At 37.0% G+C, this 24378-nt stretch overlaps 2 protein-coding genes across 3 annotated transcripts in view; one reads left to right on the top strand and one right to left on the bottom strand.

Annotated features, from left to right (window-relative positions):
• Positions 1 to 12075, top strand: part of LOC145979733 (farnesyl pyrophosphate synthase-like) — a 50684-nt gene extending 38609 nt beyond the window's left edge. For both annotated transcript variants that reach the window (XM_083112709.1, XM_083112710.1), the window contains exons 3-8: positions 983 to 1123; positions 3598 to 3801; positions 5703 to 5867; positions 6387 to 6464; positions 7732 to 7866; positions 9944 to 12075. In XM_083112709.1, the coding sequence (XP_082968835.1) occupies positions 983 to 1123; positions 3598 to 3801; positions 5703 to 5867; positions 6387 to 6464; positions 7732 to 7866; positions 9944 to 10144 (924 nt within the window). In that variant the 3' untranslated portion in view covers positions 10145 to 12075. The remainder of the gene's footprint in view (positions 1 to 982; positions 1124 to 3597; positions 3802 to 5702; positions 5868 to 6386; positions 6465 to 7731; positions 7867 to 9943) is intronic.
• Positions 12076 to 13803: 1728 nt separating this feature from the next.
• Positions 13804 to 19332, bottom strand: LOC145979506 (ribonuclease kappa-like). The gene is made up of 3 exons (XM_083112444.1): positions 19221 to 19332; positions 16668 to 16790; positions 13804 to 14216 (listed from the first exon to the last, which is right to left on the bottom strand). The coding sequence occupies exons 1-3, from the start codon at positions 19287 to 19289 to the stop codon at positions 14121 to 14123; spliced, it is 288 nt and encodes a 95-aa protein (XP_082968570.1). The 5' UTR covers positions 19290 to 19332; the 3' UTR covers positions 13804 to 14120.
• Between the last annotated feature and the right edge of the window lie 5046 nt (positions 19333 to 24378).

Genomic DNA, 24378 nt, shown 5'->3' with positions numbered 1-24378 from the left:
TGATCTGTAAATAACAAAAAAATGTGTCTTAGTAACAAAGAAACATAAATTTAGGTAGAACAATATATTCTCTTTCGCATGATGTACACCTTCGTGCCAAATGTATTTAATGTCATAGAGATTTTTCCAATTAAAAAAACGGTGGGAACTTAGTTGCCAACCCAATACAATGAAAATGTTTACATGTGTAGATATAGTGAGACCACAAGCAAAATAACCTGCGCAGAACTGCCTGTCCGGTGCATCATTCTCATGTGGATAGGGGAGGGGCAGAGTGAAGCAGGCTTCACTGTAGGAGGAGCTGAAGGGAAGATACGCAAAGGTTCTTTGTTTGTGGTCACTCCGTAATATGATGGGAGCCTACCTTGTTTGGATCCTGTAAACATAAAGATGGTGGATGGATTGGTGGATTTAGTTTATTTTACTTCGCGTTTTGTGCCTCTCGGCTAATTTGCGAAGATGGGGATGAGTGATGAAATGATGAAATTGATGAATGGACATTCACAAACAACCAACCCCGAGCGAGATTTGAACCCGGGACCCTTGGCATTGCAGCACGATGTGCTAACCATTCGGCCACAGGGTCCGGCGTAAACATAAAGAATGTAAATATCAAATTACAGTTTTATTTGAACATATGGCCCTTCAAAATCATTTACAGTGGCCCAGGATGCAAAAACCTGTGGGGGGGGGGGGGGGCAGGTGGTATTTCTCACCACCAAAAAATGTCTTGGATGGGGGGACAGTTTTTGTCACTACAATAAAGATAAGCAATTAGTTTTGACAAATATACTTTACTAAGGGTAATATCGCAAACACACACAGAGAATGAAGGATAATGTGTGATTCTGTGCGTGTATGTGAATGGTTTTTATCTCACAGTATTTTGATCCCTTTTTATCCTTGATAAGGATGATCCTAATGGATATTTTAATTCTTTTGTTTGTTTTCATTTACAAAGTCACTTTTGCTTGGTTTCTAGGTTCTTCAATACAATGTTCCCAATGGAAAGAAGAACAGAGGCTTGGCTCTGGTCCACTCATATCGCTTGCTGGCACCAACTAGTCACCTCACCCCAGAAAACATAAGGTTAGCTCAAATACTGGGATGGTGCATTGAAATGGTGAGCATGATTTTTAGTCATATACACTCTGTAAAGAAAAAAATATCGACACTTCCTCGGATATGGTTTTCACAAGAATCATTAACCAACACCCCCAGTTCTTTTCTATTTTCATTAATTTTTTTATGTTTCAATGCTAGAGGCTCCCTCTGGTTCTACTCTGTTGCATGGAGGCCGATGAGTGCTTCGTGCAATGCGAACTTCCCGCCTGCACAATGCACCTCAAAAGCAACAGAGTAGCAACAGAAGGAGCCTCTTGCATTGAAACAAGAAAATAAATGAAAATAGAAAAGAACTGGGGGTGTTGGATAAATGCCATCGTTTTCGCAAAAAACACCTCCCATTTCTTCTACGATGATAGGAGGGAGTGAGAGAGGCATCACATGACGAGAGGTTTTCCATCGAAAGAACACGACCGACGATGTCTCCTGCCTCTCCCACTCCCTCCTATCTGCTCCCTTGCAATGCTCCAGCACCCCTGCTCCTACAGTTTACTAATGCATTCGAGAACGCTCCTTCACAAATACGGCTGGTGGACAAATCCTGCTTTTCTTATTGTTTTAATTCACTTCATAATCTTGTGAAAACCATATCCGAGCAAGTGTCGCTATTTTTTCTCTACAGAGTGTATTCATATGTAAGAAATAGCACAATGGTAATAATTTTGTGAATTTGTATCACTGCATATAAAATTTTCAGTAATGAGATGTACAGGGTTATTCAAAAAGAACTCTCTGGTTTTGTGATTTTATTGTGGGAAACTTATGGAGCATATCGTCATCATATGGGTGTACATTTGTGACCACAAGTTTTTATTGAAATAGTCCCGGACACCACTGGTTCCATACTTTGCCACTAGGAGTGCAAAATGCAAGTGTGATGGCTTCATTCGTAGATGCTTTCAGACAATTCTCCACACAGCTGAAGCTCTCAACTTGCCAGATTTGTTGATTTCCGTGGGTTTCATTGGAAAGCTTCACAGACCCAGTCCACAGCCTCGTTTGATACGATGATCAGTTACTGAATTTTTCTTTTCACAGACAACCCGTAGCCATGAATTATTTGTACCAATAATGAATGCTTTTCTCCATTGGTGGATATTTCTGATTTTTTGGTCCCTCCACTATCGTCATGCAGATTTTATTTCATGGAAGTCACAGGGCACAGAGTGCCTTCTCCTCTCCTGATGCCGGCATGTTGCATTGCGCACTTGCAACAGCGAAGTATTAGACCAGCGGTGTGCTGGACTATTCAGATAAAAACTTGTGGCCGTAAGACACAGATGTACACTCATATAATGACGATATTTCCATGGGGTCTGCACAATAAAATGGAGCCAGGGAGTTCTTTTTGAATAATCTTGTATAAAATCACTTTGTATGTCAGTTATAGCAAGATGTTACACACCACTGAACCAAGACCATTCTTCTAAAGATATTAGCAGATTAACGTATGTGTTAATCAGGAATTAGAATAGACATCATTTACTGAAGAAACCCATGTTTGTGTTAAACAATTTGTGGTTGAGATTTGTTTCAGAAATTTATAATATCCAGTTAAAAAAAACTGAGTAGAAAATAAGCACGGTATTTTTGCCCTGATCTCTCCTACTTAAATAATTGGAAAGTAATGCATGCATTCTATTTTTTAATTTATAGAATACCATTACGTGAAAATGTAAGTTGGTTTATGTAGGACTTTGTGCATATGATGTTCCAGGGCTTAAACCAATCTATAGTGCCAGCTTTGAAAACAAAATTACTGTACTGAACACTAGCTATAATAGTATTGTTAATTTTGTCAGAGTGTGTTAAAAACATCTCACAAATTCATGAGTTGAGCACTCAGAGTGCTTGGCCACTTAGGTTTAGAGAGTTAATTTTGAATTAACTTGTATAAAGAAGTTTATACACCCAACAATTACAAAAACAATTCATGTTTTTAAATGGTAAAGATAATTATGGGGATCCTGTGTAGCCAAGTGGTTTGCGCTCTCACATTTGGTGTGAGTGATCCTGTCTTCGATTCTCGATGGGATCCCCAAAATTTCAGGATTGACACATTGCCGTGAGGAAAATTGGGAAACTACTTGAAATAAGTGGGCTCAACTGAAAAGCCAAAATACAGCGGCGATGGGACTCAATGTGCTGATCATGCATCACCCAATGAAAAAGCTGCTCTGGCAGGCTCTAGCCCTTAGAGGGCTGTTACACCATGGAGTTTAAATATTTTTAAATATTTATGGTTTTAACCTATTGCAGATGATTTCAGTTAAATTTGGGATTATATTCTTAGAGGAAACGCGAGAAATAATTTTGAAGTTTTTAGAAGATGGGAATAAACGTACGTGTTAACATGAAATAGTTCATACACTATTAACTTGAACATACACTCGATGGGAATTCAAACAATTTTAGATTTTTTTCTTCCGTATCTGCATTTTTGAACGACTGTATTTACATGTCTTTCCATAGCTCCAGGCTTTCTTCGTCGTCGTTGATGACATAATGGACAACTCCGAGACCCGACGTGGAAGACCATGTTGGTACAGGTATGAAGATCTTGGAGTGGCAGCTGCCAATGATGCAATCCTCATGGAGGCTGGAATCTACCAACTTATCAAAAAATATTTCAAGAACAAGATGTATTATCAAGATATTTTGGAAATGTTCCATGACGTATGTAATTTTTATAATATGCTTATGCATGATGTGTTGTAGTTTTTCCTGCTGTGGTAGAGGTAACAGTACAGTCATGCATTCAGATATATGGAGGCAAATTGTGCATCAGTACTTTTCATTCACATTTCTTATACATCCTGTGTACTTCCACAGAATGGATTTGGACTAGCAGTGTTTTGAAGGGTATTATTTTCTGTTTCATTGGTATTTTTGTTTCAATACATGACATTAAAAAACTGGCAACATTCTTGTCAAAAACAACACAATAGCATATTGGTTACGTGCGTGTTACTCACTATCTATAAACAAAAATACGTTAGAGTATTGAATTTCGTCTACTTACGTAAATGAGTATGTATTCGTTGTAAACTACGTTTCGGAAGGAATGCGAGGATACTAGGTGACACTTCTCCGACGTGACTTGATGTTCCAAGCCTAAAATACGACCACCTGAAGAAGGAAGCAGTAAAGATTTCGAAACGTAGTTTACAACGAATACATAGGGCCTCCCCAATGGTGCAGTGGTAGCATCCTCGCCTTGTAATCAAGGGGTCCCAGGTTCGATACCCGGTCGAGGCACATGGTTGTTCGGATCCTACTTTAAACTGTAGGTCCAGTCCCGATTAGCCTTACTGTGCATAAAGCTGGACGTAAAACACCAAGTCAATCCAATCTGAGACAACGAATACATACTCATTTATGTAAGTAGACTAAATTCAATACTCTAGCGTATTTTTGTTTAAAATAACACAAACAGCACAATACGAGACACTTTAATAGTTTGTCCGAGCTTTCGACTCCATCTCACAGTCATCATTAGGGCTGGTCGAGAGATGGTGAAGAAGACATGGTTGAGGTTCCGATGACGGTGCTTGCTGTGTCTCAGAAGATGCCGTTGTGGTCTTGCAGTGTTGGTAGGTTCCTGGTTGTTCTGATTGATGACTGAGAGAGATGAGATCAATTGGAACAACCAGGAACTTGCCAATACTTCAAGACCACAACGACATCTTCTGACAGACACAGCTAGCAGTGTCATCGGAACCTCAACCATGTCTTCTTCACCATCTCTCGACCAGCCCTGATGATGATTGTGAGATGGAGTCGAAAGCTCGGACAAACTTTTAAAGTGTCTCGTATTGTGCTGTTTGTGTGTTGTTTCTAACAACTTTGTTTCAATACTCGAACCTGTAATTGAGGAAAACAGTGAATGAATATTCTCATAGTAGGGCTGAACCGATACCACTTTGAACCAATAATGATACCAATACCCTTACTGATTCCCACTAGTACCAATGCCAATACTTGAAAATTGTAACGATTCAAATTTGTTAAGAATATTTATAAATTTTAACTGATAAGTTTTCCATTTGAACTATACCAAGCAATCTACCTCAATTTTTGCTTTAAAATATTGAAAATTTTACAGGAGCACTTGTTTAATCATAAAATTTATTCCTCCCAACAATATTATGAGAGATGTGAGGGTTCAAAACCGTACCTCGTGGCAAAATTTGTGGAGAAAAAAAAATCTAATGTAAAAGCTGTGCTTGTATAAGCTGTGGTCAAAAAACCAAATTTTCATTTATCGACTAAAAGAAGATGATGAAAGTAAGAAAAAATATTTTTTTTACAAAATTTTAACTTCGTTAGGACACAGGGACACAAGGATTCAAAACGTACCTGCATATTGCCTGACGTATGCTCCATTTTCGTGGCAAGAATTGCTCACCTGCTTCTGATACTTTTACAGAAAAAAAATATAATGTAAAGGCCATGATTAAGTTAAGATATTTAAATTACAAACAATGTTAATATTTGAAATTGAATTTGCTATTAGAATAACCGGTATACTAAGTTTTCATTAAGTTAATTTTGGTATTATTTACCCTTCATTGTAGATTACATTGAAGACAGCTCTTGGTCAGTCTTTGGACCTTCTTTCCTCGCAAGCTGGGAAGAAACCTGTGTTGGAACTTTTTACCATGGATCGTTACAATGCTATTGTTAAATACAAAACATCATATTACTCGTTTCAGCTCCCTGTAGGTTTAGCAATGTACATGGTAAGTCTTGTTTTGTTTATTGTAAAGTAGTATTATTGCAAGTTTTATGTATTTATAGGACAACAATGGAGATTATATTATGCCTAATATTTTTACTAATATACTGAGGAAGTGCTTGGTATTTTGAGGAATATATTAAAAATGAAGAACATAATGCTTTGGTACCTTTTCCTTATTTGGACAAAAAAAAATACTTGCTGATTGATAAGCTTTTCCATCGTCTATCTGTTTTGTTATCTTTTCTGTCTCCCCTTTATGCATTCAATGGATGATATTCAACTTGACGTCATCACGCAATGTACTATCTTTCAGATGTCCTACTGACTGGACTCTAACACAGTTAAGAAACATTAATTTTTAGCATTTTGCTTGCTTACATGATAACATCAAAAGTCAAAACAAAACTTCTCAGCCATCATGTATTGTCTCTCTTTATAATGTTAATGTTGCTGTAAATGACTGCTTTTGGCTACTTCAGTTATTTCAGTGAAACTACAGTTAATGATTTTCTTTTTGCAGAGTGGAATAAGGGATCCAGAAATGCACAGACAAGCGAAGACTATCTTGCTAGAAATGGGCCACTTCTTCCAAATACAGGTAAGGACATTTCATCTGATTTTCACGAGAGCAGTGATTTGAATTTGAATTTGCATGTTTGGCTTTAATTTATATATCTTCAGTTATTGCTGACTGAATTTCAAGGCACTGAAAATTACAGAAAATGTCAAAAAGGCATTAAAATATCCCAGGTATTAGCTTTGAATATTGTTTATAATGAAAATCTTCAGATTACATTTTTTCATTAAATAAATATTTCTGCAATATCACTGATTGTTAACTTCATAGTACAGAATGGAGGATTGTAAAACTTCCCATTATTAGAACCAGTAAATATCAAATATTTATTATTGAAACAAAATGGTACTACAAAGTTGTCTAAATTCTGGAAATAATACAAGAGTTGCAGTATATAATTAACAATGGTTCTAAGCTACACAGTAAGAGTTAAGTCCTTTTAAGTGTGAATCCACAGCATTAAATTTTACTGACATAAATAACTCATAAATATAAATGGTTCTTTCACTCCTTTAATTAATGTTTCTTTCATGCCTTTAATTAATGTATGCAACTGTGGTTCTGTTGACTTTTGCGTAAGGTAAAACGAAGTTGCATATTAGACATGTACAGCCAGCAGAAAATGTGAAACAATAGTAGGTCAGTTGCAGTGGCGTAGCAAGGGATGGGCGAAGTAGGCGACCGCCCAGGGCCTCATGCCTGAAAGGGCCTCATGTCCCACGGGGTTCATACGAAAAATGTAATAAATAGAAGTGATAAAAAAGATGGAAAAGGCGAATTTTTGTGGCCAATAAAATTCAACATTCTGTTTTTATCTGGCTTTAAATTCTAAATTTCAATTTCAATTTAAAAACGGATGGGGGGGCCTCGCATTCTAATCTTGCCCAAGGTCTTGCGATATGTTGCTATGCTACTGGTCAGTTGTCTATTACCTAGTTCATTAGTTCCATTGTATGTAATATGAGGTTTGAGAATTAATACTACTGGAAATGCAAAAGATGTACAAGTAAAATAATTGGCAGTGGATAATTTGCTATGTTTTAAACTTGCAGCAAGCTGTATCAATCAGGATATATATCCGTAATAATAATAATAATAATAATAAAAAAAAATATGCAGTTTTTGTACCTATAAAAGATCTGTAAAATTATTGTTTATTTATCAGATAATTAATCTGCCCCATCCAAATGTAGAATTTCTGTGTTTGATATATCAATGGTAGTGACGTGAGCACTTAATGAATATGTGTTAAAAAAGAAAAAAGTTTATGAGATGCATTGTCTTTCAGGATGACTATCTCGACTGCTTTGGTGATCCTGAAGTGACGGGAAAGAAAGGCTCCGATATTGAAGATGGAAAATGTTCCTGGCTTATCGTAATGGCCCTGCAACGTGCAAACCCTGAACAAAGAGCACTGTTGGAGGTAATATCCTATGTTTAAAATATTCCACATTAGGAATGAGCTAATTTTAGGAGGGTAACACAGCACAGTAAACTTTATGCCACTTTTTTGTTTTACGTGCCTAAATTTCGTTTTGCTGGTTTCGTTAAAAAAACACTCCCAAGTTATTCAATTATGGTTACCATATCAGCATTTGCAATCTGTGCTAGCTGCAGAGTTTGGACAGGTTTGCTTCCAAGGTTAGCTACAACCACCAAACTAATTTAAAGATGATGTTCTACTGAGGAGTTGTGAGAAGCAAGGCAATATGCGTACTAAAACTTAAGGCCCTTGGAATATTAAATATTTAGATTGGGGCAGGAAATGATTTTTAACCCCTGAAGTGTGAAATTTGTTGAACAAGTCCGTACTGGAAAATATAGTTTTTTTTGCTGGAAAATGTAGGTTTTTCGTCAAATTCAGTATACGCACTCCGCATTGTGCTGCTGTAGTGCGGAAGGCGTATATATACGCTTTTTGTTTGTTTCAACTATATTCGATTTATTGTCGCGTATACAGTCACTTTTTCTTGTATGTACGCATTGCTTGCATTGTATAATTATTTTCCTGTAGTTTACGGTTATTACAAGCATAAGAAAACAGTTTTTTGTTGTGACGTTTCAGGAGAACAGGTTTGTCAGCTCACATCATCGAAGAAAAGCATTTGATTAAAAAGAGAAGGGTTTTAAAAAGATTGACGGGAAACATAGAGTTGAATGTCTGGGAAGCTTCTTGCAGAAGAACATTGGAATAAATTAAATAATAAAAATGGTAACATAGATCCGGTATGGAGTTTTCTTTTTCACAAATGGAGTAAGCCACCATCTTTAAAATTTAATGTAACAGAAAACATCAAAAGACTTTGTGAAAACAATGATGACTTTGAATTACCTGATGATATTTGGGATTCATAATTTTAAATAAGAAATTATGTGATCTAATTTTATTATCTGAAATAAAACTAAAACAGACTGCTTCTTTTCACTGTTAAGTTGCTATATTGCAACAATGTATCATTGACAATATCCATTATATAATGGATTCTTTTTGTTTAAAAAACTGCTAACCATTGTTGTAACTGTATCTTTAGTCAAAATGAAAATAAATGTCTGATGAAGGGAGCGTGTGTTCTCCTGAAACGTCACAACGGAAAACTGTTTTCTTATGCTTGTAATAACCGTAAACTACAGGAAAATAAGTATACAGTCACACAGACGTTTGGTGAGATAGTTCCAGCTGTAGTAGAAACAAAAAATAGTAGCAAGAGAGGAAAAAGTCAAAAAAGAAGCAGGCGAAAAGAAAGAAGAAGAAGGGAAAAATTAGTTTTGTCTTCTTCCTTTTTGTCCTTTTCCTCTCTTGCTACTATTTTTGTTTCTACTACAACTAGAACTATCTCACCAAACATCTGTGTGACTATATACGCCACATTAAATCAAATATTATTGAAACAAACATGAAGCGTATATATATACGCACTACAGCAGCACAATGTGGAGGGCTTATATATACGCCATCCACACTTACGGGGTTAAAGATGAAGAGAAGTATTTAAAGGAATATGACACATATAAACACCATACAACATAAAAGTTCAGCAGTGAGCCAATGAAATACTAGGACTGAGCTTAATGTTAAGTCTGCCTCATGGTCAAATAAGCTAATAGGGACTGAACCTACAGTTTAAAGTGTGATTGAAACTACTATGCTATCACCAGAATGGTATCAGATGCTATTGGTGGATAAATTCCAACCATGTTAGCCGATACCATACATTGACTGACTTCCATGGTGGTGGTCAGCACAGCGTACTGTGACATCAGGGGTCACAAGTTCGAATCCTGGCCTTGGCATGGGTGTTCTTTGTGAGTATCGCTTCATCAATTTCATCATCACCACTCATCCTCCTTATGATTAGCGAAAAGTGGAAGAAAAGCAAAATAAAAATAAATCACATCAATCAGTAGACACCATAAATTGACAATGGTATCAGCTCAACTCTACTAAAACACATTAAATCAAATTAACTATTTCATTGTGTGTTACCTGTTTATTTTATTAGGACTGTTACGGCTCCAGTGATCCGGTTAAAGTCGCAGCTGTGAAGGCATTATATGAAGATCTTGGATTGCCAGCAACCTTTTCCTTATACGAGGAAGAAAGCTACAATCTGATCTGCACACATATTCAACAGATTTCCCGAGGCCTGCCTCACGAACTGTTTTTCAAGTTCATGGAAAAGATCTACAAGCGAGAAAGCTAATAAAAATAATACCAATCTCCCTGGTCGGAAGAGTATTGTGACTCTGAGAAGATGTGTCTGTGTGAGTGCAAACCTTTTGTATCTTCAGGAATGTATATATGTGAATGAGAATATCTGTGTAATGTGGTAACATGCATGCAATTATGCATATGTTTACTTTTAGAACGAAACTCAAAATAATACAATGTGCCAGATACTTTGTATGTTTCTTAACTGTCAAACGGTACAAAAGTATGGTATTATTTAGTTGTAAAGTGGCAGTAGGATTTGAATTATCCAATTGTACATAGGACTTGTGTGTGGTTATTTTTTTATAAATTTTTAAGAACGTATTATATGTGTAAAAATATTATATATATGTACAGAACTGTGGCTCCATAATACACAAATTTGACATTGTACAAAGCACAACTCAACAATAACGTATTATATTGACTCATCTAGTGTTTATGTGCCAAGTATATAATTACATAGGCAGAAAATTCAACCTTGTTTGATGCATCTTGTAATCTGAGCTTCAATTTCTGTTTATGCGGGGGGAAAAACAGCTGGGTAAATGCTGTAGGAAAAGGGCTCTGAGGATAATATTATCATTTTTACATGGTTTGCCAGTAAGGTATGTTGGTTATTTGGAATAATAATTTTTTATAAATATGTAATTTACTTCTGCAGGTATTTAAAAAAATTAATAGTTGCAATTAATTTATTGAAGAATATAATTTATTGCAAACAGTTGATCTTCATAATGTCCAACAGAACATGACATTTTTATTTTTTGTGCATGTAGGAGCATTTTTAGTTGGTTTTCCAATCAGACTACGAGATATACAGTGGATTTATGTTCCTGGATTTGCATTTTCCTGCATTACACCGGGTAGTCAAAATTAAAGTTCCACCACTCGGAGCCCGTTTCGAAGCAACGGATTGTGCTGAAACTGGGTAGATGCTATGGAGACATGGGGAAACGAATGCTGATTAAAAAAGAAAAAAAGTTCAAATTTTCACCACCAGGTGGAAATGTGGTGCTGAAATATCAACCACAAATCAGACATTCAAAACTTTATTTTGAGTTTATGTTAGTAAACCGTCAACACCGTCAACATGAGTAACCCTTTGGAAGCGTAAGACAGCATCAACAACAGGATGTTGTTTACTGTGCATCAGATTTCAGCATGACATTTCCATCTTGTGGTGAAAATTTGAACCTTTTTTGACCAGCATGCGCTTTTCCATGACCTCCATAGCCTCCGTACCAAGTTTCACTTCACACTGATGCTTCAAAACGGTTCTAGAGAGCTTCGTTTAACCATAGTACATTCAACCTTCATGGTCACAATAAAGATTTATACTATAAAATTTTTATGGATTTTACATTTTGCTACATTTTAAGTTTTTCCATCATGGTCTCCTGAAAAAAAACATAATATCGAGGTTCCACTGTATTATTGTTCATTTGGGAAAAGGCACTGGTAAGCAAGTGACAAAGTGTTTTTTTTTTATTTGGAAAATGCAAAAGTGCAGAGTTCTCATGCAATAATAATTTCAGTTACCATGTATGTGACAGTTTGTAAGCATAAAATAACAAATATATATTTTTTAACAATTTTGTTTATACTTAATTTCTTCAACACTGTCTTCTGTGCAAGTCTCAATGATTTTCCATCTTTTGGAATGGCGGGAAAAATGTTGCATGGATTGAATAAAATGTATGGCACTAAAGGATATGTAAAATGAGTGTTTATCTGAAAGTTTCCTCTACTATTTTGTTACATACTGTGGTGGATTAACTTCTCATTTGGAGCCAAATGTTACCAAACTGGATTATTAAAAAAGCACTAAATGCAGAGCAATTTCCAGGAGTGAGATTTTTAAAAGTGCAATAACTTGCCTTTGTGTCCTATTTGGGATCATAGTCTAAGAAAGATTTTACAACTCTTGCAGTTTACAATGATACATAAAACTTACCTAACGAATTGTAAGTGACCCTTATTCGTCAAAACTTTATTGAAATAAAAATGAGCTGTGATGGAACCATTGATGGCATGAGAGTGGATGCTGCCCTTGGTTGACCCAGCTGTCCCCCTTACTGCCCACCAACAAACAAGAAAGACTACAAAAAGAAATGTTCTCAGATCAGAGTAGCATTTTTTGTATGGTACTTTGTGGTGTATTAAATGCGACTTCTCTCCCTCCCCAACAAAATATTTCGCCCAATTAACCATAAATGCTAGATCTGAAACCATATCTTTGCATTTTTCAAAATAATTAGTTGTACTGATTATAAAATATATGAAAATGTTTAATTCATGCTGTCCTGTTGGTCTCTTGTACAGTCACGGAGACTTCTGGGTTGTAACACTTCCATTAACTTTCAATGGAATCATTACAACCCACAAGTGTCCGTGACTGTACATGCTATGGAACTTAAGTGACAAGAATTCTCAAACTCAACACATAACTGCTTCGGAATCTAAACAACTTTGGTCTACTTGGAAACTTAATACCTATACCCCTTCATCCTTTCACTGCAAGATGGCTATGGAAAAGGACAGCAGACTGGGAAATTTAAAAAATAGTTTTTCAATCAGTTTCTATCATTTGCAACTAGTAAATGCTCCCTACTTTGGTGAAAACAGTCACACATCTGTGGAAGTTCTAAAATTTTAGTGTTCGTCCAATATCATGAGGGCAATGTGTGATGTGGGTCACTCAAGACTAGCATTTGTTTCCCTGCTAGAGTATTATAGCTCCAATTTTCATGGAATTTTCCCTTCTAAATGCATAATAAAAAGCAAAATTCATGAGAAGCACTAAAAATCACACAAGAGACCAGAATTGAGTAATCACAACTTAATATGCATAAAAAATGTGTGTAGCATATTATTATATCCACTAAAAATTACTTTCTGGCAACAATGAATGTTTTTTGAACATTTTATATTTGTACTTGATTGTTATTGGCAAAAATTCTATATAAATGTATCCCTAGCGTACACAACAACATTTACGTTTACAAGCTTTATAACAGAAAGACCTGTTCATTTGCATATAATTCCAAACATATTTACTTCTCATATAAATACATATTAAATCCATGTTAGTAGTGAAAAATATATTTTTTTTATTTGCTAATCAAGACTAGCCCCAAAACAAACAATATTTTGTGAATGCTGGCAGTAAGTTACCAAATAGATAAGTGAATAAAAGTAATACCTGTGTTCTGTTCAAACCTGCCACATTTCAATTCATCATTGCTAAAAGGTTATGAAACATAATAGAATGCAAGTGGTACTAGACGAACGAGAAACTCAAAGAATTATATTCCATGACCTCGAAGTTCACCGTTCTCTCACTATGCAGCGCCACAATCGCATAAAGCACAATGGTGACTCCGCAGCAGTGCGCACAATCTGTATTCTGGTATGCAGAGACCAAATCAATCATTACAGTGCAAAGAAATTACCGGAGAGAATATGTAGGTGAAGCACCTCATGGGAAAACCATTAAGGCATGCTGTGCGAAGTTTTTGGCGACTGGAAGTATTAATAAACATTCTGGAGGTTCCGATGTGTTTCGGAGGAGAAGGTGGAAGAAATTTGAGCGAGATTTCAGAGATTTAATATTTATTCTTAGTGAATTGAATCTGAGTTTGTGCTATGATTACATTAAATATCTTCACTCTGTATATGAACAAAATTTATAAAATGCACACAAGCATCTGTATCAATTGTGCTTAATTTTTTTAATGCTGCTTCGTAAAATTATTTCTGACATTATAAATAAAGTGTTTTATGGCACATTATATACAAATTTATTCATCCATTTGCGCTACATTATCCTGGTCAATGTTACAACTTTGGTACAACAGAAAGCATTTAAATTGAATGTTGTGCATTATGATGCAAAATATTTTTTTCTTTCACATTTAAATTGTTGTTATTTACATTTTATATATAAAAAAGTACAGTTGACAATATTATTTAGATAGACGTCTGTTCACTTGAAACTGCCACCCAGCAAAAAAAAACGTGGCTAAATACAAAGCAGCAGCTATCCAACAATTGTATGCATTCTGAAAAAGATAAAATATTTTTCTTCTTCAGCTAAAGCAATTTTTAGAAGGAAATTACATGGAAAACATTGCTATCATGTAACTCTGCAATGTTAACTAAACATTATCCATTGTCTAGTACTTTTTTCTTACGTATTCTAACACTGCATTTCAAGGGAGCACCTCTTCGCTAATCTTCAGGTGAAAAGAAAAAAAATTGCCGGTAGTGGGATCGAATCACAGGCCTGTCACATGTCAAACCTCTCAAAACGTAATGTTAGAATAAATGTAGATCAAAGCACTAGGCAATGGATAATGTCCAGGCACATATCTAGAAATATATTTCAGAGGAGAGAACAAAGTGTCTCAGAACTAATAATAATATAAATGTTTATAATTAATATGTTAATACGTATAATTTATAGGTCTATTCACAATATGTAAATTGATTAATATTGTCTTTATTATTACATGGATAGGTAAAAAGATGGTATAAGAACACAGATATAACAACACATATTCATTATGAGGCTTGTGTGTAGTTAATATGGCCAAAATTTGCATAAAAACAACTGTGCTGGCAAGGAAATTATAATGTCAAAAATGTAAAAAATTTAATATTTATTGAATAACAAAAAATGATGCTAGGTTTAGTGGATGAAGAGTAAAGTTCCTGATTAATATTTCATGCATATTATTATAAGCAGTAATGTGTACAATCCTAAACAAGGATATTTTGATTATTTGATTTTTAGTACTTGGTAAGTTTTGTTTGGGAGGGGGGGGGGGGGGGCAGCCTTGATGATGTCCAAAGACCATTTGTTCTAACCTGGTTCATTAAATCTAATAATATTTACACATAATTTTGAAGCACTTACCACCCAAATTCATACACAAGAGGAAAATAATACAGGGTGTCCCACTAGCTTTTGAACCCGAAAAGAACGTTATAATTTCCAAACAAACATACATAGGAAAATGAAATTCACAATCCACGTACCTTGTTTCGTGCTGAATACAGATCGTCACAGCAGGTGCTGCACGTGTCTTCCCTGGACGTCCAGACGTTTGTACACGGCGTTCCATATTGTGAAAAGTCCGATGTAGAGTATCTGGTGTGATCTCGTGAATTGCATTCTCAATGTTGTTTCGCAACTCTTGCAGTGATCGTCGTTTGTTTCTGTAGACACAACCTTTAAGGAAACCCCATAAAAAGAAATCCGGAGGTGTCAAATCTGGGGATCTTGGTGGCCACAATCCTTTGGAGATGATTCTGTCACCAAAAAAGGACTCAATTTCTGCCATGGCCACGTTGGAAGTATGGTATGTCGCTCCGTCTTGTTGGAAATAACCGACGCAGTTCTTCATCATCCAGCTGATTCACAAATGCACTGAAGATGTGTAAGTAAACTTGTGTGTTTACTGTATCTTCAAAGAAGATGGGTCCAATGATACGCTGTCGGGAAATTGCACACCAAACTCCCACCTTCAAGGGATGAAGTGGTCTCGTTGTACACATGCGGATTTTCGGTGGCCCACACCCAGGTATTCTGCGAGTTCACATACCCGGAGAGATGGAACCAAGCTTCATCGGTGAACCAAGTATAGTCCTGGATTGTCACGCAGCAAAGGTTGCAACCAACGACAATACGTCATGCGCTTTTCCCAATCTGTAGCCTTCAACTCCTGGTTGATTTCGATGGTCCTTTACGGCATCCAAATTCACGGCACAATTCACGTTGAACGGTCTGATACGTTCCCCATATCCAATATTTCTTTACAATGAACACACATTCTGGTACGGTGTACCGATCCATCTTCGCGATGCAGGGACTCGCGTCACACTAACCCACATGCACCATGCCAAGCAGCACTTCCCCTGGTGCCACCTACTGCCTTTGTTTTGACGCACGCACTTATGTTCAACCCTGCCTTGTGTTCAGCATGAAACAAGGTACATGTCTTATGAATTTCATTTTCCGATGTATGTTTGTTCGGAAATTAACTTTTTTTTCGGGTTCGAAAGCTAGTGGGACACCCGTTATAATAACCCATGGGTTGACAGCCCTAGAAGGGCCTAGGCTGAACTCCTGACTGCCAGTCTCCCTCCCGCAATCCTACCTAGAGGTGTGATGATCTTCGATCATAGCTCCCCAATTTCTTTACGATGGTGGGTTGCCACAGGCTGAAAATGCAGAGGCTGAACCCATGCCATCCCACAGTCTGAGGTCTGAGCCCAAAGCACAGTGCCTTAGACTGCACGGCCACGGAGGAGGACATACGCAAGAGGTATTGAACTAATAACATAAACGACCAAATTTCTATTAAAGTGGTATCTGAACCACTAGAATGTACCTCCAATGGGGCTCAAACCTTGGCGCCGATTACAAAACTCAATCACTACATTACCATTGTATTATGGTAACATTCTATCTTATAATTAGTGAACAAACTTGCAAGAATGATACTTACTTCTTCATACGCTTCATCTGCTGCCGCGTAAAAGTCAGAAGGAGTCTCAAATGGGCCACCTGTTATGGCAAGGTCATCTGCTAAAGCTACACTTTTTATGTAGAAGAAAACGCCCAACAAACCCTGAAAAAAATATACAGGCACATGATATTATTGCCTGTGAAAGGGCAAGTTGAATGAAATTAAGCCGACGTAATTGTGTCAAAAAGTATTAACTTTATTTTAAAAAAGTCGGCAATATTTACCACTTGGCCCTTGAGCTACTAGTAATTCTTCTCTCGTCAAAATTCCTTGGTTCCTAATTCATAATTTATGTAACATCCTGCCCCATATTAGTATCAGACACAAATTTGCAACCTTCAGCTGAAATTATGAAAATTGCAAGACTAATGGTACAAGCTGTACAAAGGATGTGTAAGACTGTCTCACCTAAATTTTCACAATGGCTAGGTGCAATGTTGTGCAACATCGATTACAGTGTAGCCCCATGTTGAAACCACCACGAAACTCACATTTCACAGCAAATCGTCTCAAATCTTTGCATTGACTGCAGACCTTGTAACTCTGCTGTATTAATTGCCCAATATTCAGAGTAAATGCACATTCATTATTTTTCTGTATGTCTGTGTCAAGACAGAAACAGGATCTACCAAAGTCATGTAGAAATGTGCAGAGGATAGTCCCATAATTCCAGGGATTACATATAACTAGGAAGCGGAAGTTGATGAAATGTCATCTTTTTTCTGACATCTCGGACACGATGCCCATTAAATATACACAATATTACACTTCGTCTAGAACCCAAAAAAGGTAATTTTAAAGTGCATTTTTTTGCCAGGTTTTAGGTCATTTTCCCCGATTTTCGTCATTTTTCGCAATATTCGATGTACTGTTTCATCATATTTTGTCACTTCTTTCATTTTGGCAATATTCTTGAGTCTTTTCACCAAGGTGAACATAGGCCTATATATATCATTACATTGTTTTAAAATTATTCGGTTGTTTCCATTGGAAATCCTTGTTGCATATTTTAATTGAATGTGCATGTGGTATCATTTGGTGCCTTTTTTTTTTTTTTTTTTTTGGAAAGCACAATTGTATTTTGTTTAATTTCCTTTTCATTTCAATTTTTAACCTGAAACTAACAAATTTAATCGTCATTTCTTGCATTTTTTCCCATTTTTTAGGACATTCTATAGGTCATTTACCTATATTTTTTAGGTCATCAACTTCCGCTCCCTACACATAAGTCTTAAAAACAAGTTTCTTCAGATTTATTGAACAATTAATGATACCACAATGGACAAGAACTTAAATTAATTTACAATTCGAACTAGGATCATCACATTTGCAATTAACCATTAATTATGTTTCAACAACAATCAAATTCATTATGAAAACTAATCCCCCTTGTCATTAATTTTATTGAGCGGATACCAAACTATGATGAAAAGTGAGTGGGTCTATACAAGAGAGATAATCAAAAGAAGGTTTTCCCTATAACTAACAAATACAAAATATATAAATTTGGAATATTCACATGAGACGCGGTGGTGTAGTCGGCAGGGTATCTGACTTCCACTTGGGAGACCCGGGTTCGATTCCTGGGGTGGATCTTAGGTCGGAATTTTTCCAACCTTGTCCCTGCATGAAGTGGCTCTGGGGCTCACCCAGTCTCAAATCAATGGTAATCTGGAGGAAACCAGGGTGGGGAGTAAAGGTGGCTAGAGCATGGTGGTGATCACCATCCCCAAAATGGCCAAGATTGAGAATGTGTGGGACCCTTCCCCACAAATGTGCCTTCGTGGCACGGTGCTATATGCACAGAGAGCACTTACCTTACGAGTGTTAAGTAATGAGAAATTAATTACTAAAGGAAAACTAATGTAAATTAGATACCCATAACGAAATTCCCAATCCTACAAACTCACCATTTGCATTGTTAAGTCGAGTGTTGTCTTAGCATGCTACTTCCCTTAGCGATACCTCAAAACAACTTTCCTCTCAGAGGCTCCGACCAAGCCAACCAATCAGCATGAAGCATGACATCACCCAGTGGGCCAACCATTGGCTACAGGAAAGGCTGGTTCTCACTTGACTTTACCCCTTTATTTAGTTCTCTAAAACATGATTATAGAATGATTTTTTTTCTATTCTTCCATCAAGCTACAAAAAACTAATTTAAACTCTGTGGACAGGGTCTTTACAGTAATGCTTGCTACTTCCTCAAGTTGCTTCCATATTCCCTTCACAATGCTGGGTCATCACTAAAATAAAGCACCCACCAGGCATAGAATTCAGAACCTTGTGCACCAAATGCAAGGATGCTAACCATTTAGCTGATGGGAATTCTCAAGCTGCCTTCAAAATGGCATGTCCAGGAATGGGGCTGATGTGGTTTACATCACCTTTCTGTGGAAGTTATCCTAAAAAATGAATATTGGATGTGCAAAAATGGCACTAAAAAGAAGCCATATTTTGCTTTCAAGATTTCTGGCTTCACTATACTGGCAATAAGTAATCAATTTAAATAAATAACCTTATATAACTTACCAGTTGAACTACGCCCCATACACTGAGAATTGTACAGCAAATGGAGAGTTTAGGACCACAAATCTTCATGATTCTTGTTTCAGAGCACCAAGATGTGAAACTATAAGCAAAGAGTCACATGGGCTGTGATAAACTAATCAATAATCGATCTCATGATAATGATAAGCAGTGTTATCACTTCCATTCTTATCAGTTTCAAAATATTTTATCAAAATGTTGGTTGTCTTCTCTTTTGTACTCTGTTGCAATACACAAGTACTTTACAGATATCAGTTACACATGGTGTTATCACACTGAGAATATTTGACTCATGTTACCTTTATACAGTCAGAAGCTCAAGTATCCTGAAATTATATTACATTATTTGTAGTGTTACGAAATGTGAAGCTTTCAACGAGCCAATTAGTAGGAATATGTTAACCAGCTTGGACATCTATTATTATTATAACAGTAAGTTTTATGGCTTGTGTATTGCAATCAAGTAATATAGTTCATTATTATATTGAGTTTTTAAGTCCCACTTTATGCACCAATAGGTAGGGATGTGTAGTTTTAGTTTTATTTTTCCCTAAATTGTGATGTTATTTTTTACTCAATTCGGTGTTATTTTTCGCGGTTTAGGGCAAAATTTGGTGTTATTTTTACATGCATTTTTACTGTTACTTCTATGCTTAAGATTTTCACATTGTGTTAGTTCTGGAAAATTGAAACAATTTTAGTATTAATGACAAAAATAAATTATTGCGTACCTTTGCGTTACCCCCACACCCCCTATACGCCTTCATGGCATGGTGCTAAGCACAGGGGAGCACTTTACTTTTTTTTTTTTTTTTTTACCTTTACCGTTGTGAGAAATGACCATTTCTTTCCATTTGGAAAACTATTTCATCTCATCAGCCACTAAATATGAAATGTTTATTCAATGTTAACACCCAAATCTTTGTACACAATCATACACATCACATTTCCCTAACAATGCCCAAAAATTCCTCTGCGATCTCAAAATACTGGTTTGTGTACACACACATACATACCCCCTTCTGAAACACAACATGTGCTTCTCCCTGAAAATTTTCCCATTCCTACGAAATTTCTCTTCTGGAGAGATCCCCCCGAGCAAATTCTATTTCAGGACGAGGTTTAACATTATCACTGCGCCAAATTGCAATAAATAAATCGTGATAATCTCTTTTGAATCGAACTATCACCAGCTAAACTACAAATGACAGAATAGTGCTTCAGGTAATTCTTTTTGAACAGAAGAAGTGTTATCTCCAGTTTATATTACATATTTTGCGGTGTTTTTTGCGTTAAAGTCTAAGATTTGGTGTTATTCTGAAAAATGGCACAATTCGCATTATTTTGCGATTACAAAACATTCAAAACTTGCCTCCTTTGCCTACCCAAATGCATTTTAAACACTTTATTTTGCTCTCCTCATGTTATGGTTAAAACGAAAACTTCATGTCCCTACCAATAGGCTATTTGGGAGTGGACCTACAGTTTAAAGTGGGATCCAAACTAGCGTGTGTGCCTCCACCAGGCATTACCACTATGCAGTGCCGGATCTACAAGCCGCAAAACCCCGCAGTGCGGGGGGGGGGGGGGGGGTGGAGACAATTAGGCCTTTAGGGGGTCCTCAGCCATTGACATATATGGGTATGTAAAAAATAAACGTAGTTACTCAGGGGTACAGAAACGAATACAATATATACAGGTAAAGGTATCCCCAGGCATATAGTACTGTGCTATGAAGGTACATTTAGGATATGTGGACCCAACATATTTTCGATGTCGGCCATCTTGGAAGTGATGTGATCAGCACCACACTGTGACCACCTTTACCCCCTTCGAATACCATATTTTGAGGCCGTGTGGGCCCTAGAGTTGCTTTATGCGGGGACAAAGCTGGAAATATTCCGACCTTGGATCACCCACCCCGGGTTACTCCGCTTGAGTGAGTGTCAGACTGCAATCAAAGCAGGCTAGGATTTCACTACAAATGCAGTCAGTGGTGGTGATTTCTTTAACCTATCTTTAATCAGGAAAAAGATACGACAGCATGATTGCAACAAATGTATCATTTTCTAGGTGTGAGAAAACAGTGTCATATATATATCACATCACCCCTTCCCATTTAAAAATTTTTGAGTTGAATTCAATATGGCAGACATCCGCTTGGAACACACCAATGTGGTTGTTTCCGAAACCTGACGTGTTTCTATCGTGACAAATGGTACCCAGCCTAACTGACTGCTTTACTTTTTATAGGGGGTGTTAAGCGACTTTTGAATCACCCTCTATACCCTTATATGTGACTTTGTCAACATGACATCAAGAATTACACACACACACACTGTATGTGTGTGTGTAAACGTAGGTACGTGGGTAGAGGGGGGCCTTTGGTATTTTTTTGCAGGGGGGGGGAGCAAGATTTGTAGATCCGGCACTGCCACTATGTCATCTGGGAGGCTCTGAGATAGTATACGTAAAAAAGGTAAAACATTACACCTTGTCTTCGAGGTGCATTCTCCATCTCAGTCATAGTGATCAGCACCATGCTCCAGCTGCACTTTCTCCTAGGTAAGGATTAGAAGCTGAATGGGTCCCAGAGCCACCCTATGCAGGGACATTGTGGGAAAAATTATTCCACCTGAGATCACCCACACTGGTATAGATGTCATACAAACTACTACTGAATCTAATGTTGATGAAATTAATTATCAGAAGCACAACTCGGCTACAATAATTATCACAATTACTATACTTGCTGTCAAAGACTTAAGACATTTTGTGTGTCTCTTCACTATATAAGTCTCTTCTCCTCTTATGGTGGGCACTCTACAAGCTGGTAAGAGAAGTGGGGAATACACCGCAGACCAACCACACAACAGCGGTAGCACTGAGAGTTAGGACGTCGAGGGGAGGAGCTGTTGCCCCCACCTCGTTCCACAGGTTGCTGCGTTTCTTATCGAACTGGATTCGTTGCTTCACCGCTCCCCACTAGCCTTGCCAGCATGTAGAGCACCTGCCGCAAGACTAGAAAAGAGACATACCATGTAACACTGCAGAGCATATGCTGCTTTTGTAACACCACTAGGTGCATAGGTGATGTAGCAATTGCAGACATACTCTTTTAAATAATTAGTTATTTTAAGCAGCACATTGATCATTGTATTTTACAATTAATTTACTACATCCATCTTTGGTCAAATTAGTAATACATTTTCAAGAAAACCACTGAAGAAAAGTTTGGCAAAGTAAAAACCCAGACACAACAAGCAACATGTGGGTGGCATGAGACTGCATGAATTCACTGACGTTTGAACACATACAAAGTTCCAGCCAGGAGTACGCAGTGATAAATTGGAGATGGCACCGGCATATTGGGAATTCCTAGAATGACATTGCCCTCTATATAGTAGTACCAATGAAAATCATATTGTTTATATTCAGGTGTTCCATTTTACGAGGGTTATTTTTTAAGTAAGGTCCGTCTTGCAATTAAAACGAAGTAAATGTTTTTTTTTTTAAAAAAAAACATTTATTTTCTGAATTTACATACACTTCTCTATTTTTCTACATAATTTCCTTGCGGTTTAAACATTTATCGTAACGAACTACGAGTTTTTGGATACCCTCCTCATAGAACTCTGCTGCCTGTGATGATAGCCAGTTACTCACGGTCGTTTTCACTTCTTCATCAGTGTCTAAACGCTTGCCGCCCAGGAAGGTCTTCAGATGGTGGAAGAGGTGGTAGTCGCTAGGTGTAAGTCTGGACTGTATGGCAGATGATCAAATACCTCCCAGCCAAATGTTCGATTAGATCTTGAGCTTGAGCCACCGCATGTGGCCTTGCATTGTCATGAATCAGTACGACACTGGCTGACAGCATTCCACGCTGTTTGTTCTGGATTGCTCGATGAAGTTTTCTTAGGGTCTAATACTAGGAAGCTGAGTTAATTGTTGTTCCTAGCAGCAAAAAGTCCACTAACAAAACACCCTGCCTGTCCCAAAACACAGTTGCCATGATCTTGCACTTTGAAAGTGTCTGTTTTGCTTTCACTTTGACCGGCGATGATGTGTTGACCATCAGCAATACAGACCAGACCTTGCACCTAGTGACTACCACCTCCTCCGCCATCTGAAGACCTTCCTGGCGGCAAGCATTTAGACACTGATGAACAAGTGAAAACGACCTTGAGTAAACTGGCTATCATCACAGGCGGCAGAGTTCTATGAGGAGGATAACCAGAAACTTGTAGTTCGATAAATGTTTAAACCAGCAAGGAAATTATGTAGAAAAATAGAGAAGTGTATGTAAATTCAGAAATACTTACTTCGTTTTTATTGCAAAACGGACCTTACTTACAAAATAACCATCGTACTAATTGGGATTAAAGTGAGATCGGAATCACTGTGCAATTTGCCTTCACCAGGGATCAATTCAGGGACATCTTGATTACAAGAGGACAGCATGCCATGTAGAAAGCCTGTACATCTAAATCAAGAACTACAATAGCAGCATTGAGTTCAAAACTATTTTTTCTGTTATTTTTTGGTTATCAGATGTGAAGGACAGATAAGGGAGGATCCTGAAGTAAGACACCTCTAGCACACACGTTCGAGGGTATGCACTTTGTGTCCTGGTACTTTTAAATAAACCAGGATGTCAGTTTTTTATCCTCCACTTAGTCTTTATTTTCAATTTTCATACATAAATACAATAAGAGAAAAAATAGAATATTCTACACATACATTAATGGTTTTAAGTTTATATTATTGCATTGATCCATTCTGGTGAATGGAACAGGTTTCTTCTTTTTTGCAAAAAATATTTAGGGATTTTAGTTTAATTAATAATTAGTTAAAGTTATTAGATGTGAGGGACTTACAAAGGAACACTAACGCAAGATTCAGGAAACAAACAAACCTTTAGTGGTGAGATTATATTGACTAATCAAAGTGCTCAGCAACCAAAGTCTTGAATTCTCCCTCAGGCAGAAAACACAGTCATCGCTTACTTATACTAAAAAGTTAATATGTTCTTGGCCAAGATCAGTAGGAGCACAGGGACAGCTTGATAGTTGGAATCAGGAAATCAGAAGAGCAGGAATAAAATCCAGTGCAGAAAAGAGTGAGGTTCTAATAACAAGAA

This window comes from Lepisma saccharinum, chromosome 26 (assembly GCF_977018435.1).
Source record: "Lepisma saccharinum chromosome 26, izLepSacc3.1, whole genome shotgun sequence".
NCBI lineage: Eukaryota > Metazoa > Arthropoda > Insecta > Zygentoma > Lepismatidae > Lepisma > Lepisma saccharinum.
The sequence above is the reverse complement of the archived record's forward strand: the minus strand, read 5'-3'. Positions and strand labels throughout refer to the sequence as shown.